The 25,652-nt window shown below is 42.6% G+C and overlaps 1 protein-coding gene across 5 annotated transcripts; it reads left to right on the top strand.

The window, feature by feature from the left end:
• Window positions 1-275: 275 nt before the first annotated feature.
• Window positions 276-24,790, top strand: pum1 (pumilio RNA-binding family member 1). Of its 5 annotated transcripts, none has more exons than XM_042076724.1 (23): window positions 276-407; window positions 1,032-1,099; window positions 1,837-2,129; window positions 7,351-7,419; window positions 7,829-7,931; window positions 8,498-8,685; window positions 9,133-9,302; window positions 11,577-11,817; window positions 11,902-11,992; window positions 12,295-12,396; window positions 13,097-13,233; window positions 13,332-13,470; window positions 13,601-13,726; window positions 16,348-16,635; window positions 16,989-17,207; window positions 17,518-17,785; window positions 19,119-19,248; window positions 19,723-19,857; window positions 20,486-20,623; window positions 21,859-21,984; window positions 22,271-22,392; window positions 22,884-23,076; window positions 23,473-24,790. In XM_042076724.1, exons 3-23 carry the CDS (start codon window positions 1,845-1,847, stop codon window positions 23,602-23,604), a joined length of 3,402 nt encoding a protein of 1,133 aa, XP_041932658.1. In that variant the 5' UTR covers window positions 276-407; window positions 1,032-1,099; window positions 1,837-1,844; the 3' UTR covers window positions 23,605-24,790. The 5 variants fall into 5 exon arrangements, with proteins under 5 accessions (XP_041932658.1, XP_041932660.1, XP_041932661.1 ...); XM_042076725.1 differs by lacking the exon at window positions 276-407 and adding an exon at window positions 674-889; XM_042076726.1 differs by lacking the exon at window positions 1,032-1,099 and having other exon boundaries at window positions 7,832-7,931.
• Window positions 24,791-25,652: the final 862 nt, after the last annotated feature.

The raw sequence follows: 25,652 nt of genomic DNA, 5'->3' as shown, positions 1-25,652 counted from the left end.
TTATCTAAACATGGATTTCCAGAAGTGTGTGGATGCAGCAACAATCTGATCATTGATCATTTCATTATAGGGAGGCCTGTTTTAATTAGGCCTAAGTGAACTGTTTCTCTTACCCAGAGATAATTTGTAATGCACTACTATATTTGGTTGAAACTAAAGGAAATATGTGTAATGTTACAGACCCATATGAAAGAGGTATGTCTGAGTCTGCGTGTATCAAAGCTTTATACAACAAAGGACTTGAGCGTCAGTCCCATCCTGGCGCACTGAACCACCCGGTTGCTCACATAGTACCCAGGATGCCGCGCGGCAGCTCGCTTCGTCTGCGCCGCCATGTTGTCGAAGTGAAAGACAGGGAAGTTCAGAGACCCGGCGCGCAAATCCATCACCATCTGCAGCCTCCACCTGTAAGTATCATCCAACAAAAGGGTTATGCATGTCCAGTGACTTTAAACATCCTCATGTGTGTGTCCGTACGTTGGATTTTATTGTAACGACTCTTTTAGGTCTGAATGATTGTGGGCACTGCCGCCCCCTTTCCTCCCTCCCCTCCCTCTCTCTGTGTATTCTATGGATCTTCCGCTCAGACTCCTCGCACGTTCGGTCCTATTGTTAGTGCTAGCGTCATGAAGACCTGTGGAATATCACGCTTATGCACCTTCGTGCTACAACCCCAAGGATTTCGGGGTAATGGCTTTATTGTCGGCCTACATTTACAGGCTAGTAATGTCGCTGTTGCTACGTGCGCGTTCTCCTCATAATGGGGACCCTCGCGCTTCACGGAAAAGGCCCGTGTGTTTCCAGTCCGGATCTGCGATTGTGATAATGTTTCAGTCCCTGACATAAGAACACAGCAGCAACAACAACAACGACAGCCCAGCCCTGTAGTGTATGTTGCACTCATTCAGATGGAATTTTCATACAGCACTGGCTGGCTAGCATTAGGATTGTTTACACCAGCACCAACAATGATTTTACATCTTGAGCTGTCAAGGGCCATTTGCCTACTAAAGACATGTTTTGCGCCACAGGGTTGACAGCTTTACCCTCGCTCCTTCATGCTGTTCATGTCAAAAGGCGATTCTTCAGCTGACAGCAGGTGGGAACTTTGTGTAGATGAAGTTGTCAAAGCCGTTATAGCGCGGGGGTACTTCCGGGAGGTGTGGTGTGTTGTAGCCCACAAAACATTACTTAAGTTGAGAACTATCATTCAGGCCCATTTTCGGGTGTTTTTAAAATCCAGAGACTGTATTTATCAACACATACACACACTTATAAAGACTAATGTTTGTTCATATTGGTGCACTGGTGTTGTCTAGGGCTTATGTAAGAAGATGAGGTACTACTGTTGATTAGGCAGTGCTTTAGGTATGTGGGATCTTGCATCATTAGCCATTTGTAGTGACCCTACTGAATTTCCTGAGGGTTGGCCTCTCACCTTGATACACACCTGTGATGAAGCTAGTTTTGAGAACCGCTTCCAGATAGATGGTTTAGAATAAGGATTGGAGTTCATGTGAATGTGTTTTACCTGCCAGTGTTTCCCATACATTGACTTATTTGTGGCGACCCACCACAATATCAACATTGACCACCACACAATGATTTTACTAAATTGTGCTTAAATCTGGTTAGAATCATAACCGCGCTGCACTAATTTGTTAAAAACTGTTGCATTCGAGTTAATTCTGCAAACCTACCACCACAAATAGAATTCAATTCTGTGGGAAACACTGACTGCTTATTGGGTGCTGTGTTGGGAATGGTGAGGTTGTCTTTGAAACTGGAAAGCTTTTATTGGTGTTCATGTTTATCTATCTATCTATGTATCTGTAGGTGGTGGTATGAGTGGTGCGTGTGTGTTGAAGAGGAAAGCTGTTGTCTGGGACTCCTTCAGCCTGCACTGCAGAACTCCGCCGCCTTCTGACAGTCCGTTACCCAGCATGCCCGTGGTGCTGAGTGCCGCTGGCCCCGCCCCCCAGCCGCCTCCCCCTTCTCAGGGGGCGGGGCGTTCCCAAGACGACGCAATGGTGGACTACTTTTTTCAGCGGCAGCATGGAGAACAGCCTGGGTACGGCAGCGGCAAACAGCGCTGGCCCGCTGGTGACAGCATACATGGCGACAGCCAGGTGAGTGGCCTGTCTGTTCCCACCCCAAAGTTTGCATTAGCCAATAGTGTGTCCGTTAGGTTCCTACTGGACCCCGCATTCAGAGCAAGGTGAACCCCTCTTTAGTGGTGAACAGCGTTGGTATTTTTTCCTAAACCCTTCCTAAAGTCACAGCCTCCTATTGGCACTTGAAGAATTATAGTAATTTGTGACAAAAGTACGTTGGAACAACTTGTTTTAAAGTTGGTTGTTGAGTTTGGTAATATGCATGAGGCTAGCTTTGCTTTTGAAACGTTAGGAACATCCTTCGTCCTAGCTTTTCTCTGATTTGATTCTGTGCTGCTGCTTTGAGTTCTGCCTTCTCAAGGTGATAGATTGGTGTAAAAATCACATTAAAGGTGTCCCTAAGGTGGTGCCAAGGTGTTTGTTTGGTACCATAGGAGGTGTTACACAAGACTAGCCATAGCCTTACTACATGACATAACTAAAATTTGGTAAATTGACCTACAGATGCTGAGTGAAGTTATGTGAAGTTGAAAGTGCTGTGGAGAATTCCAATTGTGGCTTTGTGAAAGGGAAAAGAAAGTGGTTGGGACCAGGCTACAAACTATTTCAGTCAATCTACACATGGACTCAGAAGCATAGAATAGAGGAGTGTCCTTGTATTGGTTGTTGAGCTCAAATATCAACTACCTTTGCAGACTGTACCTTAAACTGACCACACTTTCAAACTTGGCTGAATTGCAAGTTACAAGTTGTCATGAGAACAAGGAAATCGTATAAGTATGCCTCTTTTCAACTTCAGTTTTAAAACTTGCAATCCAAGTGTGATTAGATCTGTGTCCTGGGCAAGGATCCAGGCATGATGGACATGGAATGGCACAGAACATGCTCTTAGTACTTACCAACGGCACTGAATCTTCCATACAGCTTTTGTGTCAGTATTGTTTCAGATATAGTTATAGATATAGTTCTAGAAAACAGAATTTGCAATACAAATCTTTTGCATGTTGCATTTTCAGTAGATTTGCTGGTGATCAAATGAATCATGTACATTAGACATATTATTTTTATAGCTACATTGACTTCATAGGTAAGCTGGCAACGTATGTTGGTTGAAGATACTCCTGTATTGTTGGATTGATTGAGAGTGGTAAAGCTGGCAACCAGAGAAAGAAAGTTCAGCAGTCAAGTCCTTTACCTCAAGCTGTTTGGAGCTGTTCAAAGAGAATATTGCAGACAATGTTGCGGGCACATTTGTGGAAGCAGGCTATGGGAGTCTCACTCTGTGGCCTTTCTCCATATAGACGTTTGCTATCCACCCATCTTATTTGCATTTTTCAAAGAGCAAACTTCAAAGAGCACACAGTGAGTATGTTACATGGGTGTGGTTTACTCACGCAGATTTCGTTTATGCCAATTTACAGGTTCAGTTAGAATGACAACCATGCATCTTAGCATGGACAATTAAAAAAAAAAAGTATTGCAGGCATTGGGGTATGGTAAAATAAAGACCATTCTTAAGATATCAAGACTATTGAATAGATCTGTAAGCTTAATTTTAGATGAAAAAACCCTACACACCAATTCACCTCATGCTAATGTTGCTAGGGACATGCTAATAGCACACCCAAATAAAGCAACATGCCAGTGGAGAATACACTTTGCCCTTTGTATCCCTTTGTGACAGAATTGTCTGGATGACACATTTTTACCTTAGGTATGTTAACATTTTGTGAATAGAGGCGAACGTTCACGCCGAACATGCTGTCTCTGAACAGATACATTTTAATGGTTTTGTGTGGGCTAAACATCCATCTTTATGGTAACCTTCAGTCCAACTCCCAGTATGTTCGCAGAGAACTACCCCCTCAAACCAGGGCTCTACAGTGCGCCCATTTCACTCGCACATGCAAGTAAAAATTATGCCGTGCGAGTGCAAAAAAATATTTAGGAGCACTGGTGCGAATGACTTCTAACAATGTCAATGTTTGTCTACAAAATACACCGCAACATCGAGAAACATTACTTGTGCAAACCATAGAATCACGTCGCGAATGCAGCATAAAAACTACACCTCCCATCAACGTTAGCAGTTTCGCGTTGTGACTCGCTAGTAGTCGCTTCTATCAAATCCAAGAGCGCGCAGAAAAAGCGTAAAGTTAGACTAGCCAGCCAAGATGCAAAGATGGAAGAAATTAGTTCTTCTATCCACCAAATTCATTGGATACAGGAGGAACAGGATGAGATTCTGAGAATGCAGTGAGAGAAGGAAAGGTAACCTAACATGCCTTTTAGCCCAGTTGACGTATTGGCTGCAATATGCAAAATATAGCTGTAGCGAACCGGCACAAAAGTAGCCTCCCGTAATACTCCCATTTTATTCAAAGGTAGAACGCTACTGACAACTCGAATACAAGCTGAAGTGCAAAAAGAAAGTAGGCCTAACGTTTGCCTACTGCCCCTATCAATGCAGATATTTCAAATAAAAACTAAAAGTATAAAACGTATATCCTTGATTAGCCTATGTTGGGTTTTGTGGAAGAGAAAATGGACTGTTTTAGTAGTAGTATTAGGCAGTATGCAGTCAGATAGGTCACCATGGGCATATTTGGTTTAGCTATAGATGGATTGACAAATAAATAAATTAGCCTACATTTGGCAGGATACTTGATATACAGGCTAAATGCAAATATGGCAATGTATTATATTATTTTACATTTAACAAAATGTAGGAAAATAGAACAGACTGAAATTAAAATCCTGTTTCCTGTAGCCTAAATGTTGTCAGTCATTCTTAATATTCGCAATTGGTGCACTGGCATGTTTAACTGTTAGCTGCAGTATAATGTTAGATTATGTGTAGGTTAAGTACAGAACTGACTGTGCGCCCAAATTTTTGTCTGTGCTCCTAAATTTTTTAACTTGGGCGCACAAGTGCTCCTGAAAAAAAATGTTAGTGTAGAGCCCTGCAAACTGTTCGTGAGTGTTGCCAAAAGTTTGTGGAAAACGTGCAAATTTGAACGCACCTCTGGAAGAACCTTGATTTACGATGGAGAGGTGAATACAATAGTGAAAGTCACCATTTTTATGCCATGATACAATATTATGAAGTTGTATGACCACGGCAGTGTAACAGATTCTGCGAATCATTGCAATTTATTTTCACTTGTATATTGGGAGTCTGCAGTTATCTTAGTACAATAAGACAATAAGATTGTCCTGACTTCCTTTGCGACATTGATACAATGCTGAAAAGGTTTGCCATACTACTCCCCCCCCCCCCCCTAGTGGAGACCAATATTTGTTATGGTGAACGTTGGCTTAAATGCATTTGCAACAAACATTGCATGAAGTGAAATGAAGGGTAATACTTTCTTAAAGATGGCCAGTGAACAGGGACCAAAATTAACACCAGCCACCAGCCAAATGTTGGTAAAATATGAAAATGGCTAGTAGATTTCAGATACAATATAATAATTGACTATTGAGGGGCTGAATTTGACCATTTGTCAGTTAGTGGCTGGAAGATATTCAACATTTTTGAGCCCTGCCAGTTAAGACACGTTATAGGCACTAAGATAAGTCTAGTTTCTAAATGATCAGTGTAACCCAAACAGGCTACTGACCCCACACATAAAAAGTCTTAGTTTTTGCAAATGTTCTCATCCCAGTGTGGAAAAAAATCAGATATGATTTGGATGTGTTCACATAATTCTTGTGACTGATCAGAATGGAATGTTTGGTATACAATTCCAAAGTTATTAATACATGTCATGTGTTTACACGACTGCCCACACTGAAACATTTCAGATACCTTCTCACTGGAAATGTTTACTCATCCTGCTCATCATTAAAAGCACTGACACCATTCCACAGTTCTGACCTCTGTCCACACATCCATGTATGCTATATACTTAGGCCAAGGTTGGGTCCTTTGATAAATTCCTGCTGGTTACTGGTAGTGGATGTTTCCTGATAGCTGTTCTCTTTTTCCTGTTGCTTTTAGGTTGTGTTTGTTAGTTTTGCCTGTTAGCCTGGTTACCATAGTGACATTCAGATTTATGTATGGATGCTGACAGAATACATTTTGGATCTCAAGCTTTAGTGCACCTTTGCAACATGTCTCACTTGACTCTGTGAATAGGAAGACATGGTCTACAAATGGGTTTGGGTCAGACAAATTCGAAATTGTCCATCAAGTAGTGTAAATCAAGTTAGAGCATTAAAGGTGCCATAAATGGGATTTAATGGCATCTTGGCAAGGTTGAATTGCAACCGACTTAATGCCCCTCCCTTTCAAAGTGTGCAGGAAAACCTAATATGTCCTTCAAAAACCATAAAAAATGCAGAAGGCCCACTCTAGAGCTAGTGTTTTGGTTTGTCCATTTGGGACTACTGCTGAAACATGGTGGTGCAACATGGCAGACTCCTTGGTAGAGGACCCACTCACCATGGAGACAGGAAGAGGTGATGAAAATACCATTCATAGTTGCATGTGATTGGCCTATACATGTTTTCATATTTGTTAGGCTAATGTGTTTTCTTTTTCTTTTATATTGTGATAAGTTTAAGATGTGTTTAGTTTCACATTTCTTATAAAAGCATGTTTGTATGATCAGATAACACATCCTGCAAGGACTTCTGTTCTGGTACACAAGTAAAGGTGGCTTCATATTCCTGGGACCTGAGTTCGTGGCCCACTTTGGGCAGCCGTGGCCCACTGGTTAGCACTCTGGACTTGTACTGGTTGCCGGTTCGAGCCCCGACCAGTGGGCCGTGGCTGAAGTGCCCTTGAGCAAGGCACCTAACCCCTCACTGCTCCCCGAGCGCCGCCGTTGTAGCAGGCAGCTCACTGCGCCGGGATTAGTGTGTGCTTCACCTCACTGTGTGTTCACTGTGTGCTGTTTGTGTTTCACTAATTCACCGATTGGGTTAAATGCAGAGACCAAATTTCCCTTAAGGGATCAAAAAAGTATATATACTTATACTTATACTTATACTTGATTCAGACAGAATCTGGATGTTCTGCTGGCTTTTGATGTTAGCTGCTGCAATGGCAGTGCAAACTAGTGAAGCTCTATTAGTGTGTGGTGTGCTGCAGTGAGTGCAGTGTTTGGGAGCTGTGCTCTTGTGGCCCTTCTCACGCTGTTCCTCTTGACTAGCTCATGCTCATGCTCATGCTCCTGGATATGGTTGCTGGTTGTTGGTTTGTGACTGTATGATTTGCTTAATCTTTCAGGTTCGATCAATGGATGAGCTGAATCATGACTTCCAGGCATTAGCTTTGGAGGGGCGGTCCATGGGTGAGGTGAGCAGTTATTGTATATTTATGAAGAAGAACTTTGTATATGTGTATATCTGTAAAATGGTGCTTTTAGGATCTTATGTCTGCAAATACACATATAGCTACTATGGGGCCACATGCTGTGCCAATCCTTTCCAATAGATTTTGGGGTGTTTTATTTAGCTAAGACTTTGAAAAAAGGACATGAGTAAGAGACTGTAGGAAGAGTGGGATTGGGAAATGACTGTGGGTGGGATTCAAACCCTGCTCCCTGTGGGCACTTGGACTTGGTACATGGTTGGGATGCTAACATTTCTGCCACACCTGATGATTGTAAAAAAAAAAAATCTTTAAGGAGTGTTTCACCATTGACTATACACACATATCTGAGGCTGTGCATGTGAGGTAATTGATCTGTGGTCTGCCATTGCAGCAGCTCCTGACAGGAAAGAAGTTCTGGGAGCTGGAGGAAGGGAAGGAGGGGCCTAAGGGCATCTTCTTGGACCAGTGGAGAGACAGCGCCTGGGGGGCTTCAGGTGTGTGTGTGTGTGTGCGTGCGTGCGTGCACTTATTTGTGTGCATGTGTGTGAAAGAGTTTACGTGTACTGGGCTTTTGGCCTTTGAAAGTTTATACAATGGCTGTTTGTGCCTGTGTGTATATGTTTCGGCAAGCCTTAAGTATGTGCTTGCCATATATATCTCCATTTAGCTTCTTTACTTCAGTACTTCTTTACGTTCTGTTCTTACTGGACATCAAAAGAAAGTAAAGATGATGTGTAGACAGAAAGACTACACACAGACCTGTGAAGTATGTCGCTATGGTAGAAAAGTGAATGTTTGGGAAGCCTTTGTACCTCCATGTTTGTTTTACTCAAAGAGCTTGTTGTAGTTAATTCAGCTATATGGCAGTTGGATTGTTTAGGTGATCCTCACTTGACTATGAGGATTTGTTAGTGACCTGGTCTTCTTCCCAATGTATGAGAGAGTGTTAAGTTGTGTTGTGTAACTGTAATTGAAGTGTCTAATGTGTGTGTTGTGATTGCTGTTGTGTGTTCTGTTTCTGTATAGTTTTGCCGCTAAATATTGCACTGTTCCCCTTCAGAACATTCAGTTTCTCAACCAATCATGGTCCAGCGTCGGCCAGTACAGGGTTTCCATGGCGTTGGGGAGGCTGGGTCAGTCCTGTCCCCACGCAGTGAGAGTGGAGGATTGGGCGTCTCCATGGTGGAATATGTGCTGAGTTCCTCCCCCGCGGAGAAACTTGACTCATGTCTGCGTAAAGGAGCTTTTGTAAGAACCTGCCATCCATTTCTTCCTCCAACTCATCATTTTCTCACACATTCAGTCATTCATTCTTTTAATCTGTTATGTTTTTATACTAAGATGAAGGTGAATCAACCTTAATTTTACCCCAAATTGAGATTTAGGCATAAATTTGACCCATATTAGTAGGCTGTGTACTAGAGGCCTGAGCTGGGCTTTAAATACAGCCATATGTCTCACTTTTCCACCTCATTTATTGCATTTTTTCATTTTGAACCTTCTTAAAACCTCTCCTCTCATTGGGTTTATTTTTAACCATTCAACATCATGGTTAAAAATAAACTAGCAAGCAACTTGCAGTGAAAGATGAGACTGAAATCTGAAAGGTAGACATAATGTCTATGTAATTGTTGTGTGTACTGTTTTTCTTGTCTGTGTGTCTAAAGAGGCTTTTTTTCTCCTGTGTGCATTAAGGGCCCACATGATTCTGAGGGTGATGATTCCGAAAAGAGGGCGGAGTCAAAGCCAAAAGTTGCATTTGATCCGGACAGAAAGGAACTTGTGGAGGCCGAGCCTGATGTCATGGACAACCCTAATGGACTGGCCAGTCAAAATGGTCTGGATGTGGATGTCAAAGATTTTAGGTATATATCACATATAACTCACATTTGTGCACCTAGCTCATGTATTTATGGTAAACAACATTTAAACTATTGTTCGCATCACAGTAAACTATTACACATATCTTTGATGTCAATACATTGTAAATATGTAGTCTAACTGAGCTCCTGTCACTTTAAGAAGTTGGATGAGGGATGAAGGCTTGCACTTTTAACACAGTTAAAAGGCTACTGATACTGTATGTGTGGATGCAATTCATATTGTTTTCTATGTAGCTAGTTAAAATAAATCCCTTTTGAGTCTTGGAAAACACTTTTACATTTACATCTGGATTTTGCAAACATTCAAAGTCAATAAAGTGAATAGATACCTGCAAGCGGCTGTAACTAAGCATGCTAAGCTCGACATCCAAAAAGTATTCTAACGTTAGCTTAGAGATACGGCTTGATTGCATAACCTAACTTTAGTTTGGTCTTCCCTATTTACTATGTTGTGATAAGACCTTAGCAGAGTAAACTTGAATGCAGCAATTTTGAACAAAGTTGCGCAGCATGGTCACGATGCTAAGCGGATTTAGCAATTTAGCCCGTTGTCTTCTATGCAATGCTTCTATATGCCAACAACAACCCTTCAACAATTGTTATTGTTTTGTTAGATGTGCATGCAGAGGAGGGGCAGCGGGTTCGTTACGAGAGAGTGTGGGGCGGGGCAAGGAAAGGCTGCGTGCATAAAAAGAACAGCTCAATGAAAGGATATTATCTCATTTAAATAGTAGGCCTACAACATGGAACATTATTGTGTGGAGGCCAGTGTTGATCTTATGGCGGCCCGCCACAGATTAGTCAATGTGTGGGAAACACTGGAATGTAAAATGCTGAAGTAACCCTGACGACATAATCGTAATGCATGTAGTCGTTACAATGTATCCACACCATGCTCACATGCTTGTAAAACACGACTAGGGATGCACGATATATCGGTGGCCGATATATTATTAGCCGATAAGTGAAAAAATGAAAATATTATTATCGGTCTGATAACAGCATTCTGGCCGATAATTTGCGGCGATATTTTTTAAAGTCCTAATTTAGGCCTACGTAAGGTCCGTCCTGCTACACTGAGCTACTTGAGCTTGGTTGGCTATACTTTTTCCTCAATATAATGTCAGCGGTGTGAATGTATTTCACCACTCTAACAAAATATGTGGATATGCGTTCATTTGGGAATCTGTGCATCTCAAAATCCTCTCGTGAATGATCCGCCATTTAACCTTAACAGAGCGGAGCTCAGCCCTATCTAGAGCCGTCTTGTGCTGGTAGGTTTGCACTTTACGCGCTGGTCGGGGAAACAAATAAACAAACTCGTTAGTGGGACGAGTACATAAGTACGCCTAGTTCTAAGTTGTGTTTTAGTATTATATTTGCATTACTTTAGCTTGGGTTTTGTATTATTACCTAGAAATATGCTAACCATTCGTGCTTCAGTTCCAGACAGGTCATCATAATAAGTTATTAAAACCTTCGGGGCTAATGCCTTTCATTTCTGCTGCAGCAGGTTGTGCGCAACAGAGTAGACGGACATAAGATACAGTCTGAGGAGTTGCAGCTTTATTCAGTTACCCGCAGTTGAAACTAAACCTTCCCTAAATTTCCCTCACAAACTCTGATTTGGTCGCTATACTGCAGCTTATTCCAAGCTGAGCCATTTATGAGTGTTTAGTCCTAAATGAAAACGATTCAAACTCTTTAGCCACTCACTCGCAATTCACTGACGTCAGGTTCACTTAAAGGAGCCACACAAACTGTAGGGCTAGGCTACTGTTATGTTGTTGACTGCCGTACTATTGAGGACTATTATGAGTTCTGTCCATTTGGTGGTAGGTAAAATTACTGCAATAAAATTATGCTTATTAAATGCTTTCCCCAAATCACTTTTCACATATTTTTTTTTCAAGAGTAATATTATCGGTTATTGTATCGGTATAGGCCACAACAAACCAATAAATATCGGTTATCGTTATCGGCCCTAAAATTCCATATCGGTGCATCTGTACTTGTGACTCATCAATCAAAATGGTAGTTCTCAAACCTTTATTAATAATAGCTGCATTTGCAGTATGTTTAATGACCTTGTCCTGTTTGTAGTGGTATTGGACTGTAGTAATGACCTTGTCCTGTTTGTAGTGGTATTGGACTGTAGTAAGCTGGGCCTGTTTGTAGTGGCATTGGACTGTAGTAAGCTGGGCCTGTTTGGGCCTCTGTCTGTGTCCTTACTCATTGTTTTGCTTTTTCTGCCAGCCGTCCTGGGAACTGCCCTCCTGCCGGAAACGAGGTGGAGTTGGGAGGGGTTGATCTGTCTGGAGGGGCGATGTCCAAAGCAGGAGATGACTTTCCGACTGTCGAGCCCCAAAATGTGACCCTTGACCCCATGGAGTCTGTTTCCATGGAAACACTGCAGTTTGATTATACTGGTGGTCCTCTCCCCTTGGACTCTGCTCCTCCCACAGTTGGCCTTTTTGACTACAACTCGCAACAACAGGTACAGAACTGCCCTGAAATCTCTGAAAAATGTGACTTTCTTGTGATGTCTGTGGTGGTATTAATGAGGATGACTGTGGCTCAGTTGTTTCAGAGGCCTGGCGCATTGGCAGTCCAACAGCTCACAGCCGCCCAACAGCAGCAGTATGCCCTGGCAGCCCAGCAACCTCACATCGGTCAGTTTCTATATAGGTTTCAGTTCATTTGTTTGTGTGTCTGTGTGTTAATGAATATGTACTGTATGTTGAATGTTATCTTCTATTCAGGTTTTAAAATCCGTTTTGTTTTAATACTTAAGTGTCTTTCAGACATATCAACTATGTAGTAACTTTGGCTGTTTTTGCCTCATCACATGCTTTGGTTTTGGTCATCCCACATAAAGTAGCCTATGCCGTTCACCTAGCCCACTGTGGGCACTGTCGTTTCCCTGTGCTTGTGTGAGTGTCCGTGCTGACCGGTGCTCACTGCATCTCCGCAGGTCTGGCTCCAGCTGCATTTGTGCCCAACCCTTACATCATCAGTGCGGCCCCCCCAGGCACAGACCCCTACACAGCTGGCCTTGCTGCTGCCGCCACTCTGGGTAGGTCCCCAACCCACAACACATGGACGCCGCTCTTATGATGGCTACATCAAGCCATGCTTAAGTGTTTTTGGGATGGTTTCAGTCGTCGTTAAACAATAATGAAACTCTGTTAGAAAAACCTCTGCCGCTGTTAGAAAAGCACCATAACATAAAAGCATTTTCCTCTGTTAGAAAAGCACTATAAAATAAATGTCTTCGCCCAAAAATCAGTTACGCCAACTGAATTTTGCATGAAGAAAGAAAATTCATTAAAATGCAAAGGGGAAACCCCTTGAAATTGGTCGGGTTGACATGGGGTGACTATACTGAAACATTTAAAGCACACCACCATAAACCCTGTCAGGAGTTGTAAGTTGGGACAAGTTACTATAAAATATTAATGCTAATGTTACATATACATTGTTAAAACTGGCCCAGTCCACTTGGATAGCAGGGGGGTTTAAATTGTTTGTGAACTCAAACAAGCCCTGGAAAGTTGTGACTGCAGTGCCGGGCAAAACACCAATGCTATTGTTTAAATAACTAAACACACACACAGGAAAAGCTCATTAAAAAGAAGGAATGAAAATTAGAAAAGTGCTTTTCTCCTGGTCCACGTAGTTGGGTCTCTCTGAAACGGTTTGGATTTTGCTGTTGTATTGTATGGTTGTGTTATGGACTGTTGTGTGTGTGTGTGTATGTGCACATGTATGTTAAGGTCCGGCAGTCATGCCTCATCAGTACTATGGAGTTCCCTGGGGTGTTTATCCAGCAAACCTCTTCCAGCAGCAAGCTGCCCCCTCCAACTCAGCCAATCAGCAGCAAGCTGGACAGACACAGCAGAACCAGCAGCAGGTAAGACTGGCCACCCCGTGCTTCTGTCCTCAGCCATGTCCTCCCTCTTAAGTCCTGCTGTTAGTCTGATCTGTGCTGACCCCCCTGATGTGGTGCAGGTCATGCGCACGGGTGGCTCGCAGCGACCTTTGACTCCCAACCAGGGACAACAGGGGCAGCAGGCTGAGCAGCTGGTTGCTGCAGCAGCTGTCAATTCTGCTCTTGCATTCGGACAAGGTCTTGCAGCTGGAGTGCCAGGTCAGTGTGTTTGTGTCTCTGTGTCTGTCTGTGTGTGTGTGTGTGTTATGTTTAATATGTTATGTGTATATGCCCAATAGCATGTGTATGTATGTTAGTATGTATAAAAAATATATGTGTGTCCACCCAGGTTACCCAGTACTAGCGCCAGCAGCGTATTACGACCAGACAGGGGCGCTGTTGGTCAACACAGGAGGACGGAGTGGGCCCGTCAGACTCATGGCTCCTGCCTCTGTCATCATCAGCCCCACGGCAGGTATGGCCATGTCCAGCCCTCCACAGCGTGGCCCTGTCACCAGCTCCACATTCCTCACGCCCCCTCAGTCCTCCCACAGTATCTTCACATGTCACTCAGAGCCTGATCATTCAAGTGTGTCACTTGCGTATGCGCCTAAAAATAGATTTCAGCAAGTGGCACAAAAATCATTCACACCCATGTTAATAGCATTAGGCTACTGGGGACTGTAACACTGATCTGTGCTTTCACATTATATTGTAACGCCAATATGGCAGTTGTCTACACATATTCCACATATCCCATCCTTGACATGTGAATACATTGTGCCAATCATGTGGTGTGTTGTGAATACATTGTGCCAATAATGTTGTGATATCACCACTGGAGCAAGGTTGGTGTCATGAAGCCTTGCGCACAGGCATTCCTGCCGAAATAGATGCCCAAAAAGGGGGATCTGTAACACTGAACAATGCCAGATTTTTAACTGGAGCTTTATTATTAAGAGCCAATAACATTGTTGGAAACCGTGTAACTTGAGTGTTACCTATAATGATTTTGGCAGTGTCTGAAACGGAAAAAAATCCTGCCGTTAAATATAGCATTCAGATAGCATTCGGTGGCGGCAAGGCACTGAGGCATCTCCAAATCTAGTATTTATCTAAAATTCTGCCTTCTAAGATAAATTGTTTTACAGAATTTTGAAGGCCACATTCATGTACAGCGGGGAAAATAAGTATTGAACACATCAACATTTTTTTCAGTAAGTTTACTTCCAGTGAGGCTATTCGCATGAAATTTTCACCAGACATTAGTATTAACTTAGGTAATCCACACATATAAAAAATCCAAACATTAATGTCTAAAAGTAGAGTTATGAGCAAAAAAGTGGAATGGCACAGGGAAAAAGTATTGAAGATGCTAAGAAAAAGCAGTGCACAAAGGCAAGGAATGGCCTGGAACGAGCTGGAATCTATACGCAGTTAGAGAGTAATTATTATTATCCCTCATATCTCTGCAAATTAATATAAGATGGATTAGTACATATTAATGAGCTATAAAAAGGTTTTTCATTACCAAGGTGTCACACAAGAAACATTTCATAATGGGTAAAAGCAAAGAGCTCTTCCAAGACCTTTGTAACATTATTGTTGCAAAACAGATCAGTGGAACTGGTTACAGATGCATTTCAAAACTTAAGAATCATCCAGTATTGGAGCCATTATCTGCAAGTGGAAGGAACATCACTGCATCATCAATCGGCCATGCACAGGATCTCCTCACAAGATTTCTGACCAGGAAGTCAGAAGGATAGTCAGAAGTGTAGCCTAAGAGCCAAGGACCACTCCAGAAAGACTTGGAGGCAGCAGGTTCAATTGTTACAGAGAAAATCATAGGTAATGCACTCCACCGCCATGGCCTCTATGCACGCTCACCCCGCATGACTCTATTACTGAAGAAAAATATGTCGAAACTCATTAAAAGTTTGCTACACAACATTTGGACAAGCCTATTAAATACTGAGAGAATGTATTCTGGTCAGGCGAAAGAAAATGTTAACTTTTTGGATGTCATACTACACACCATATTTGGAGGAGAAATGGCACTGTGCATCACCCTAAAAATACCATACCAACAGTGAAGTTTGGAGGTGGAGGCATCAAGGTGTGGGGCTGTTTTTCATCTCATAGTACTGGCAGACTTCACACAGTTGAAGGAGCGATTTTTTTTTTCCTGGGAGAATCTTGCCATCCACCAGGACAATGAGTATGAGACGTGGCTAGACCTTCCAGCAGGACAATGATCTAAAGCATTCAGCAAAGGAAACTCTCAATTGGTTTCAGAGAAAGGAAATCAAGGCCCTGACCTTAATCCAATTCAACAATTTTGGAAGTTACCTAAAGATCAGGATTTACAAGTGGGACCCCTGGAATCTTCAATATTAAAAGACTATCTGTTTAAAAGAATGGGCCAAAATCACACCTGAATACTGCAACTGATTAGTTTAGTCATACAGGCAATGCGTTGAAGCTCTGATTACAAATAATGGCTTTACCACAAAGTATTTAAGAAATTTCAGTAGGCGTGTTCAATACTTTTTACCTGTGGCATTCCACTTTTTTACTCATAACTCTACTTATGGACATTAATGTTTGGATTTTTTAACATGTGTGGATTAAGTTAATACTAATGTCTGGAGAAAATTTCATGTGAATAGCCACACTGGAAGTATACTTACTGAAAAAAATGTTGACATGTTCAATACTTATTTTCCCCGCTGTATCTTTCATACTGCCTTCAGTCAAGGATTTTTTAGAAAGTCTCTGCTTCAACTCCCACTGAACAAGTCAGCTGTTGGTGTCCTGGAAACGGCATTCGTTGTTGCTATCTTGCAAGGCCATCCCAAACATAGTTCATAGCTGGTACCTTGATGCCTGCTGCACCAAGTGACTTGTTAGACAGATGAAGGGAGTGAGGCAGCTAGCAGCTGCCTTCCATTTCACACAGACCCTTTGTATTTACAGTCACCATCAAGACCGACGCAACAGTACTTTGAGAGCCTGCTAGTTGGCCTGGATAATTAAATCAGAAACTAGTATCAAATGGTGATGTTTTACTCAATTATTGTTTTTAAATCCTAGTTGCTGCTGCAGCCGCATCAGCCAGTGGGGGCGGGGCTGGACTTGGAGGCGGAGCCAGTGGAGCCTTCCGGGCCCTGAGCTCCCAGCAGGCCACGGGGCAGCAAGGCAGCGGAGCGTTGGGCGGGAGCTCCTTTTACGGGAGTGGCTCTCTAAGCTCCTCCTCCCAGAGCTCCTCCCTGTTCTCTCAGGGCCCGCCTCAGCCTGGCTCCTCCTCCCTCAGTTTTAGTGCCAATGGGTCCTCATCGCTTGGGGCAGCACTCGGAACCCTGGGGGGCTTTGGCACAGCTGGTAAGTGTGTGTGTGTGTGTGTGTGTGAGAGAGAGAGAGAGAGAGAGACATAAGTGTGTTTGTGGAGTTAGTATGATTTCAAGCTGGCAGATCATGTAGCAGATGTTTGACGGAACAGAGACAAGTAGAGTTAGCCCTGCTTTATGTGAAACTCAGTAGAAGTCCTTTGGAATTCAAATGGGAGTAGGACCCTGATGCATCCTCTTGAATTCAGCAGCAGACTGCAGTGTCTAGCTTACAGTCAGTCTACTAAAAGAACAAACTAGATCTACCATGTCCTGCATTGGTTTGTTGTGCTGAATTAGATTGTTTATGTAATTGATGTGTTTGTGTGTGTGTGTGTGTGTGTACAGTCGCTAACTCAAGCACAGGTAGTGCCTCCCGCCGGGATTCCCTGACGGGCAGTTCTGAGTTGTACAAACGGACACCTAGCAGCCTAAATCCCATTGGCCATGGAGGGTTCTACAATGGCCTAGGCTTCAGCCCTTCCCCTGGACCTGTTGGACACTCCCACTCACTGACCCCACCCCCTTCTCTGTCTAACCACGGCTCCTCCTCCAGCCTCAACCTTGGTAAGAATTTGCATATTTGTTTTACGTTCCATCATACTGAACCTTTAACTAAGCCAACTCCTCATGCATCTGTGATTGTGTTGTAATCTGAGAATCAAACTAATTCTGTATGCGAGTAGCATATTGCCCAGGCATGCAGTATTTCTGGGCTCTATACATGTCATGATGTATCACTTTATCTGTATGTGTTCTAAATGTTCTGTGTCCCACATACTCTGTATTCTGTTTCAAATCTTGTGATGAGGCATCTCTCGCAATCGCAATCTGACTCAATTTCACCTTTTCCTGCTGTTTGCCTCCTCTTTGATAGGTGGTTTGACCAACGGGAGCGGTCGTTTCATCTCCGCAGCCCCGGGGGCGGAGGCCAAGTACCGCAGCTCCACCTCTGGCTCCTCCCTCTTCAGTCCCAGTAGCCAGCTGTTCCCATCGTCACGGCTACGCTATGGAATGTCAGACGTGATGCCATCTGGTCGCAGCCGCCTCCTTGAGGACTTCCGCAACAACCGCTATCCCAACCTGCAACTGCGAGAGATCGCTGGACATGTCATGGAGTTCTCCCAGGACCAGCATGGCTCCAGGTTTGTGTGTTAGAATTGTGTGTTCTTTTCCACAAGGTTTATGAATGTGTTAGAAGAACATAGGGCTGGGGGGCACTGTGGCGCAGCAGGCTACAGTGCCTGTACCATGTACGGGACCGAGTGCCCACGGGGACCCAGGTTCAAATCCGACCTGCGATCATTTCCCAATCCCACCCCATCTCTCTCTCCCACCTATTTCCTGTCACTCTTCACTGTCCTGTCCAAATAAAGGCAAAAAAGCCCCAAAAATATACAAAAACCAAAAAGAAGAACATAGGGCTGCACAGTTAACAAATTGTAATCTTGATTTTGGCTTCTCACTACAAAATAACACGATAGTCGGACATAAAAAATGTGTGCTCCTGTCTGGTCATGTGCCTGCATGTCCCAATCTCAGCTGTAGCGTGCAGCCTGAAGTTTCCTGACTGCGCTGTGGACAAGTAGTATTGTGTTAAAAGGCTAAACAAAACATAACAGACGGTCAAAACAAATATCAATTGTCTGCCACCGCAGAAGGAGAAGAGCTTGTCCCTTGAAGTAAATCATCCGTTGTTAGAAAATATTTCATATTTAGGCCAACTAATGTTAACCAAGAGAAAAGCAAAGCAGGGCTATCAACTGACATCGATGTGGGTAGCATTTCAAGATACAGCAACACTCAAAACGAGCACAAAATCGTTCAAATTCATGCACCAGTGTTCGACTTAATCAACGAATGACTGAATGACTAAACTCATGCTAACTGACTGCACAGTGTCAGTGGTGATGTTTGGCTGCTCTTGCAATGCTCATGTGAACAGTAGGAGTGTAGTGGGATAACCGCACCCTTCAGCGTCATGACCTGACTGAAGAATTGCATGTCTGTTCACTCACTAATTGTGAGCATTTTCTGTCGGTTTATGACGTTTTTGGGAGTTGAAGACGGTGCAAGAAACTTTTGAATCCATTCCAGTTATTGCTTATCTCATAAGTAGAAAATAAGAATTCTAAAGAATACCAAATATGGCGACATGGTTCCTCATCCCTTTGACTGGCACCCAGGCAGATGTAGTGATGTCTGGCTGCCACTAGGTGGTGCTAAAAGAAGAGCATCTATATTTTGACTCATATTTTGTTTACCCTGTTTCTGCCAGTTCCCTCCCTTCTCAGACTGTCCAGTTGTCCATGAATGGTCAGTTAGGGTGGATTTCTCCCCCAACAGATTTAGTGCTAAACGTGTTTAAGTATTGTGCACCCTGTCAAACTAATTGCATTAATGACTCCTAAGAAGCATTGTGCATGAGCAATGATGGTGTATCAAATAACCAATGTTGTGGTTTGGTTGTTGCTGCAGGTTCATCCAGCTGAAGTTGGAGCGGGCCAGTCCGTCTGAGAGGCAGCTGGTCTTCACGGAGATCCTGCAGGCTGCCTATCAGCTCATGGTGGACGTGTTTGGCAACTACGTCATTCAGAAGTTCTTTGAGGTGTGTGGGTCTGAAATTGCCCACAGACATTTCTGTGGACGTGTCCTTTTGTGTGGCCCTGTAAAATTGACTGACTGAGTTGGTGATTTGGTACAAACTAAATGATCAAGCCAACAGCTAACATAAGTAGTCTAGGATTTCTTAGCTGAAAGGGGCTGCTTTACTACGTAGAGGATTGATATCATACCTGGTGATAACTGAAGTGGTCTGATTTTTTTTTTTTTTTCACCTGTCGTTGTGTGGAGCCTAATATATTATTTATACTTGTCGTGCATGCAGTCAAGAGGCCCACTGAAATTGTACACCTTTTCCCTTGTGCCATGTACTTCATCCTCAGTACTGCTACTCTGTGTGGATCTAAATGTAACTTTAAGGGTAAATGATACTGTACTTCCAACCTGTTTCTTTTGCTTCTTGATCCGTTGGTATGTGCTGGTCTGCTGCTGATGCATTTCCCCCGTGTGTTGTCCACAGTTTGGTAGCCTGGAGCAGAAGCTGGCCCTCGCTGAGCGGATCCGGGGTCACGTCCTGTCGCTAGCGCTGCAGATGTACGGCTGCCGGGTCATCCAGAAAGCCTTGGAGTTCATCCCCTCGGAGCAGCAGGTCATTGTGAGTACAGGCTTGCACCAGCACTTCAATTTGTCCTGAAATGAAAGCTGCTGTTTTTGTTTAGGGAAATTGTTGTAAGGTTACTGTAATGTGTTTTGGAAGGAGTTTGTTGCCTTAAGTGGTTCCACAAAACCAGTAATGGAAAGCCTGTTGCAACAGTCAGCTAGAATGAGCAGTTCAGTTATATAAACAACACTGTAATAAAAAGACAGAGGTCAAAGAAATGATTTACTCATAATACACTCATTGTTGCTAAAACAACATTTACCCTGAACTCTGTTTGTGTAATCGATTTTGTGTCAGAGTTAGCGGAAGGTGCAGACGTGTGCTGCAGGCAGCTTAATCCAAATTACAGGAGCTGTCCAAACACATTTGGACAGCTCCTCATAATATTGTAGATTGATCTGTTTTGTCAGCTGTTTGTATTGATTTGTTAGCAGTTTAATAGTAACAAATGCAAGAAGTGGCCTATGTAAGTCACTATGCCTTCAAAGTGAAAATGGTTGTAAGTCCAGAGGCATTTTTTTGTGTTTTCTAGCACAAAAGCTAGACATTGCTTCTTTTAAAATCAACTGTTTTGCATTACTTATTAGTATTAATTTCTAATGACCTATGTCTGCTTGCACAGAGTGAAATGGTGCGCGAGTTGGATGGGCATGTCCTGAAATGTGTGAAAGATCAAAATGGAAACCATGTGGTGCAAAAGTGCATTGAGTGCGTCCAGCCTCATGCCCTCCAGTTCATCATCGACGCCTTTAAAGGACAGGTGGGTCTTCTTCCAGACAACTGACCACACCATCTTGTTTTGTATAGTGTGTTTTATTTTGTTTTTCTGTGTGTGTGTGTGTGTGTACATCATTAGGGAACTGTAGATTGTGTATACGTTAGGGATGCACGATATATCGGCGGCCGATATATTATTAGCCGATAAGTGAAAAAATGAAAATATTATTATCGGTCCGATAACAGAATTCTGGCCGATAATTTGCGCCGATATTTCCTAATTTAGGCCTACGTAAGGTCTGTCTGGCTACACTGAGCTACTTGAGCTTGGTTGGCTATACTTTTTCCTCAATATAATGTCAGCGGTGTGAATGTATTTCACCACTCTAACGAAATCTGTGGATATGCGTTCATTTGGGAATCTGTGCATCTCAAAATCCTCTCGTGAATGATCCGCCATTTAACCTTAACAGAGCGGAGCTCAGCCCTATCTAGAGCCGTCTTGTGCTGGTGTGTTTGCACTTTACGCGCTGGTCGGGGAAACAAATAAACAAACTCGTTAGTGGGACGAGTACATAAGTACGCCTAGTTCTAAGTTGTGTTTTAGTATTATATTTGCATTACTTTAGCTTGGGTTTTGTATTATTACCTAGAAATATGCTAACCATTCGTGCTTCAGTTGCAGACAGGTCATCATAATAAGTTATTAAAACCTTCGGGGCTAACCCCTTTCATTTCTGCTGCAGCAGGTTGTGCGCAACAGAGTAGACGGACATAAGATACAGTCTGAGGAGTTGCAGCTTTATTCAGTTACCCTCACAAACTCTGATTTAGTCGCTATACTGTAGCTTATTCCAAGCTGAGCCGTTTATGAGCGTTTAGTCCTAAATGAAAACGATTCAAACTCTTTAGCCACTCACTAGCAATTCACTGACGTCAGGTTCACTTAAAGGAGCCACACACTGTAGGGCTAGGCTACTGTTATGTTGTTGACTGCCGTACTATTGAGGACTAGCCTATTATGAGTTCTGTCCATTATTTGGTGGTAGGTAAAATTACTGCAATAAAATTATGCTTATTAAATGCTTTCCCCAAATCACTTTTCACAATTTTTTTTCAAGAGTAATATTATCGGTTATCGTATCGGTATCGGCCACAACAAACCAATAAATATCGGTTATCGTTATCGGCCCTAAAATTCCATATCGGTGCATCTCTAGTATACGTGTGTTTGCTGTGGCATTTGTGGATGTAACTGACTGTGTGTGTGGTGCGTAGGTGTTTGCTCTGTCCACTCATCCTTACGGCTGCAGAGTAATCCAGCGGATCCTTGAGCACTGCCTCCCCGAGCAGACCCTGCCCATCCTGGAGGAGCTCCACACTCACACAGAGCAGCTCGTGCAGGTCAGTTTAGACCACTTTAGACCAGTTCAGTTCATGCAGTCAACATCTTTCACTTCAACACTGGCAAACTCTGTGACAGATTAATCATTAGTGTAAAATAATTTAATTGTAGGTGTACACAAGATACTGAAATTTAATTTGGAGTGTGTGTGTGTATGTGCTTACTGTGCTTCTTACTTGCTAACAAAAGGTAAGGGCTCAGTAGATTTTTCAAATGTCCTCTGTTTAGACTGTAGATTGTCAGTAGATTGTGGGATCAGTGTGGTAATTATACGACCTCTTCCAGGACCAGTATGGTAATTACGTGATTCAACACGTTTTGGAGCATGGACGAGCTGAAGACAAGAGCAAGATCGTCTCGGAGATCCGTGGAAATGTTCTGGGACTGAGTCAGCACAAGTTTGCAAGGTAAAGCACACGCCCTGCACACACCAACACATAACAATAATAACGTAAATAACATTATGGGTGAGGAATGAGGATCACTTAAAGCCTTTGAGTAGTAGATTGTTGAAAGATGCTCATGAAATCAGAATTGGATCAATTAAATCACAACCTCACATTTTTCAGTAGATTTAAGCCTTGTTTTAAGCCATGCGGTTAGAGGTTTTCTTTAAGCCCTAATACATTTTATGATCAATATGATGCATTTTATTTTGCTTCATAGTCTTTTACCTGATGAAGGTCTAAACCAAAATGTTGTATTCTAAACAAATAATTACTTGCGGAATGGTCAGTGTGCGGGATTCTTTCTAAGCTTCATAGTCTTGCGATGCCTCTTGAGAAGGTGTAAGCACTGTCATGTAAATCTTGAAAAGCATCATAAACAAATCCAATGCGGTTGTCTTGGTCTTCCTTTGGCCAGTGTGTGATACTTTGTGCTGGTTTGTGTGGCGCAGTAACGTGGTGGAGAAGTGCGTGACCCACTCCCTGCGTGCTGAGCGAGCTCTGCTGATCGATGAGGTGTGCAGCATGGCTGACGGACCCCACAGTGCGCTCTACACCATGATGAAGGACCAGTACGCCAACTACGTGGTGCAGAAGATGATTGACGTCGCTGAACCCACCCAGAGGAAGATCGTCATGCACAAGGTGAGTGAGGGAATAGATGTTTACTGCATGTGTTAGTGTTTTGGGTGATACTCCAAACCTATATATATATATATATATATATATATATATATATATATATATATATATATATATGCCTTTTGGTGATTTGAAATGGATAGACAATGAAATTATGTCAAATGGGTTCTCAGATGTTAATTGTAAGATTAATGTAATTTGTGATGAATGTAAATCTGTTGGTGAACAATTTGGTTTTCCACGTTAGAATTTCTTTCTTTGTAGGAAATTGGGCTGAACCAGGTTGTGATTATGTGTGAAGACATATAAATGTCTTATTTCTGCTGTGCGTGTGTGTGCCTGTGTGTGTGTGTGTGTGTGTGTGTGTGCGCGTGTGTGTGCGCGCGCGCTTGTGCACAGATTCGCCCTCACATTGCCACCCTGAGGAAGTACACTTACGGGAAGCACATCCTAGCCAAGCTGGAGAAGTACTACATGAAGAACGGCGTGGACCTGGGCCCACTGTGTGCTCCTCCCAACGGAATCCTGTAAGCCCACCCCCCTCCGTGGGCATGGTGCATAAGGTGGCCTTTAAAGGCCCACCTTCAATTGTAACATCATGGATCTCTTTCAGTTATTTTGTTTATCTCTCTACTCTACCCTCTATGAAATTAAAGTGTTTCATTTAACTACTTTTAAAATGATACACATGCACATAAACTTTGGCCAGCACACAACCCAACACTCACTGATAATACAGCCACACTCCCTTTAGCTAACAAATTCATTGTCCTTAAAGGCTAACAGGGCATAATCTTTGAGCATGGGAGAAATATACTCAAATCTTTTTTCTCTAAATGTACGTATTGTATTCTATTTCTCTCTTTCTCTCTCTCTCTGTCTCACAAGCATACTTACACACAGACACATGCACATCTGGTCTTGCTTCTTTAAATGTATGTAGTGTACTCTTGCTGTAGACCTTTGCATATACTTATAAATATATACATAAAGTTTGTAGTTTTTCTCTGGTTTTTGATGTTGACCTGTATCTATACTGTATCCCAGTAGTGCTGACTGCTGTATAATTGTATATTTGTAAACCTTGTGTAAATGTGGAATCCTTTTTGAGGAAACAGATGATAAAAAGCGATTGATTACCGCTGTGAGCGTGTGATAGCTACGCTCTGTAAATCACTGCATTTGCTGTATATTGTAAATTGTAATATCAAATATTTTGTTTTGTTTTCAAAATAACATAACAAGTTGATGATGATTTTTTGTTTTTGTTTAGTTTTAACATCAGCATCACATGCTCACTCTTTCCACCAAACTTGCCCATAATGCTCTTCTCTCTTTTTAACCTCTTTTATAGTCCCTCTCTCCTGCAGTGGTGTGGATGTGGGTGAGAGGTTTAGGTTACGCTTACGGCGAGTGTGTGTACAGATTTTGCCATTCTGTGGTCTAATGTAAGTGACTGTATAAATCTGTTCATTTCTTTCCTTTTTTTTGATTTGTTATTTACTCTTTTGCTGCAGTGTACATTTAAACAGCGTTGTGTAAATTTCCTGAGTCACACACACCCTGCAGCATCTGTGTATAGAAGTGTGTGTAGTGAGGCCTGGCAGCAGCGTGCATAATGATTGCCTGGATGTTTTGTATCTCCTGTTGTAGATGGTCTCGATACGCTGTGTGACCTTTATTTTGAGACAAAAAAAAAAAAAATCAAAAATTGTAAGTGGTGTCTTCGTGTCTTTAATTATTTGTGGTTGAAATGTTGTCCCATACACTCATTCGCTACACACACTGGGGCACGTCGTGAACAAGCCTTTTTCTGTTGTGGCAGTAAAGGAATCCTTTAAATGACATGCTTTTAGTGTTGTGGCAGTAAAGGAATCCTTTAAATGACATGCTTTTAGTGGATTGCTGAGACCAAAGACCTTAGTGGAGCGTAGCGCTGCAGAATCTTTAGCCAGGACTGATTGCAGAGTGTCAATGTTTCATTAATGTAGTGCAAGATGCTTTTAATGAAGATCCTTTATTCTGCTGTCATCATCTGTGGGTCAGCATGCATATCAAATCATTTCTTCCTGTTTTCAGTTTCACAAAGCTTTTAGCCACTTAAAATCTGACCGTGTTGTTTTGTCACCTCAGACATGACCGCTGTAAAAGAGGGATTGGCCCAAAGAGCAGTCACAACTGCACTGAACTTGTTGGTCTTTAAGTACATCATGTACTCTTGAGGTGAGTTAAGGGCTAGCAAAGTATCCTCAGAAGAGCGATGACCCCATTGACATGATGGTGATTCCTCTTGAAAAGTCATGTTCTTCAATTAGAGAAACCATTTTCATGGTTATTTTTAAGAATACAAAAAAACTCAAATATGAATATATGATTCCACAAAACCATTGACCAATTTAGCATTTACTGCACAAACAGGCACATGCAGTATGAACCCCATTACATGAGAGTTCCACAAAGTACATTGTACACACTGACTGTGATCCCTGAACTGTGACACTAGAGGCCCCTGTTGAGTAATCACTGAGTGCAGAACTCCTGTGTGTAGTATCAAGTGCAGGATGCTTTTGCAAATTCTG

Source organism: Alosa sapidissima, chromosome 21, assembly GCF_018492685.1.
Source record: "Alosa sapidissima isolate fAloSap1 chromosome 21, fAloSap1.pri, whole genome shotgun sequence".
Classification (NCBI taxonomy): domain Eukaryota; kingdom Metazoa; phylum Chordata; class Actinopteri; order Clupeiformes; family Clupeidae; genus Alosa; species Alosa sapidissima.
Note: the sequence above shows the minus strand (reverse complement) of the source record. Positions and strands in the feature narration are given on the sequence as shown.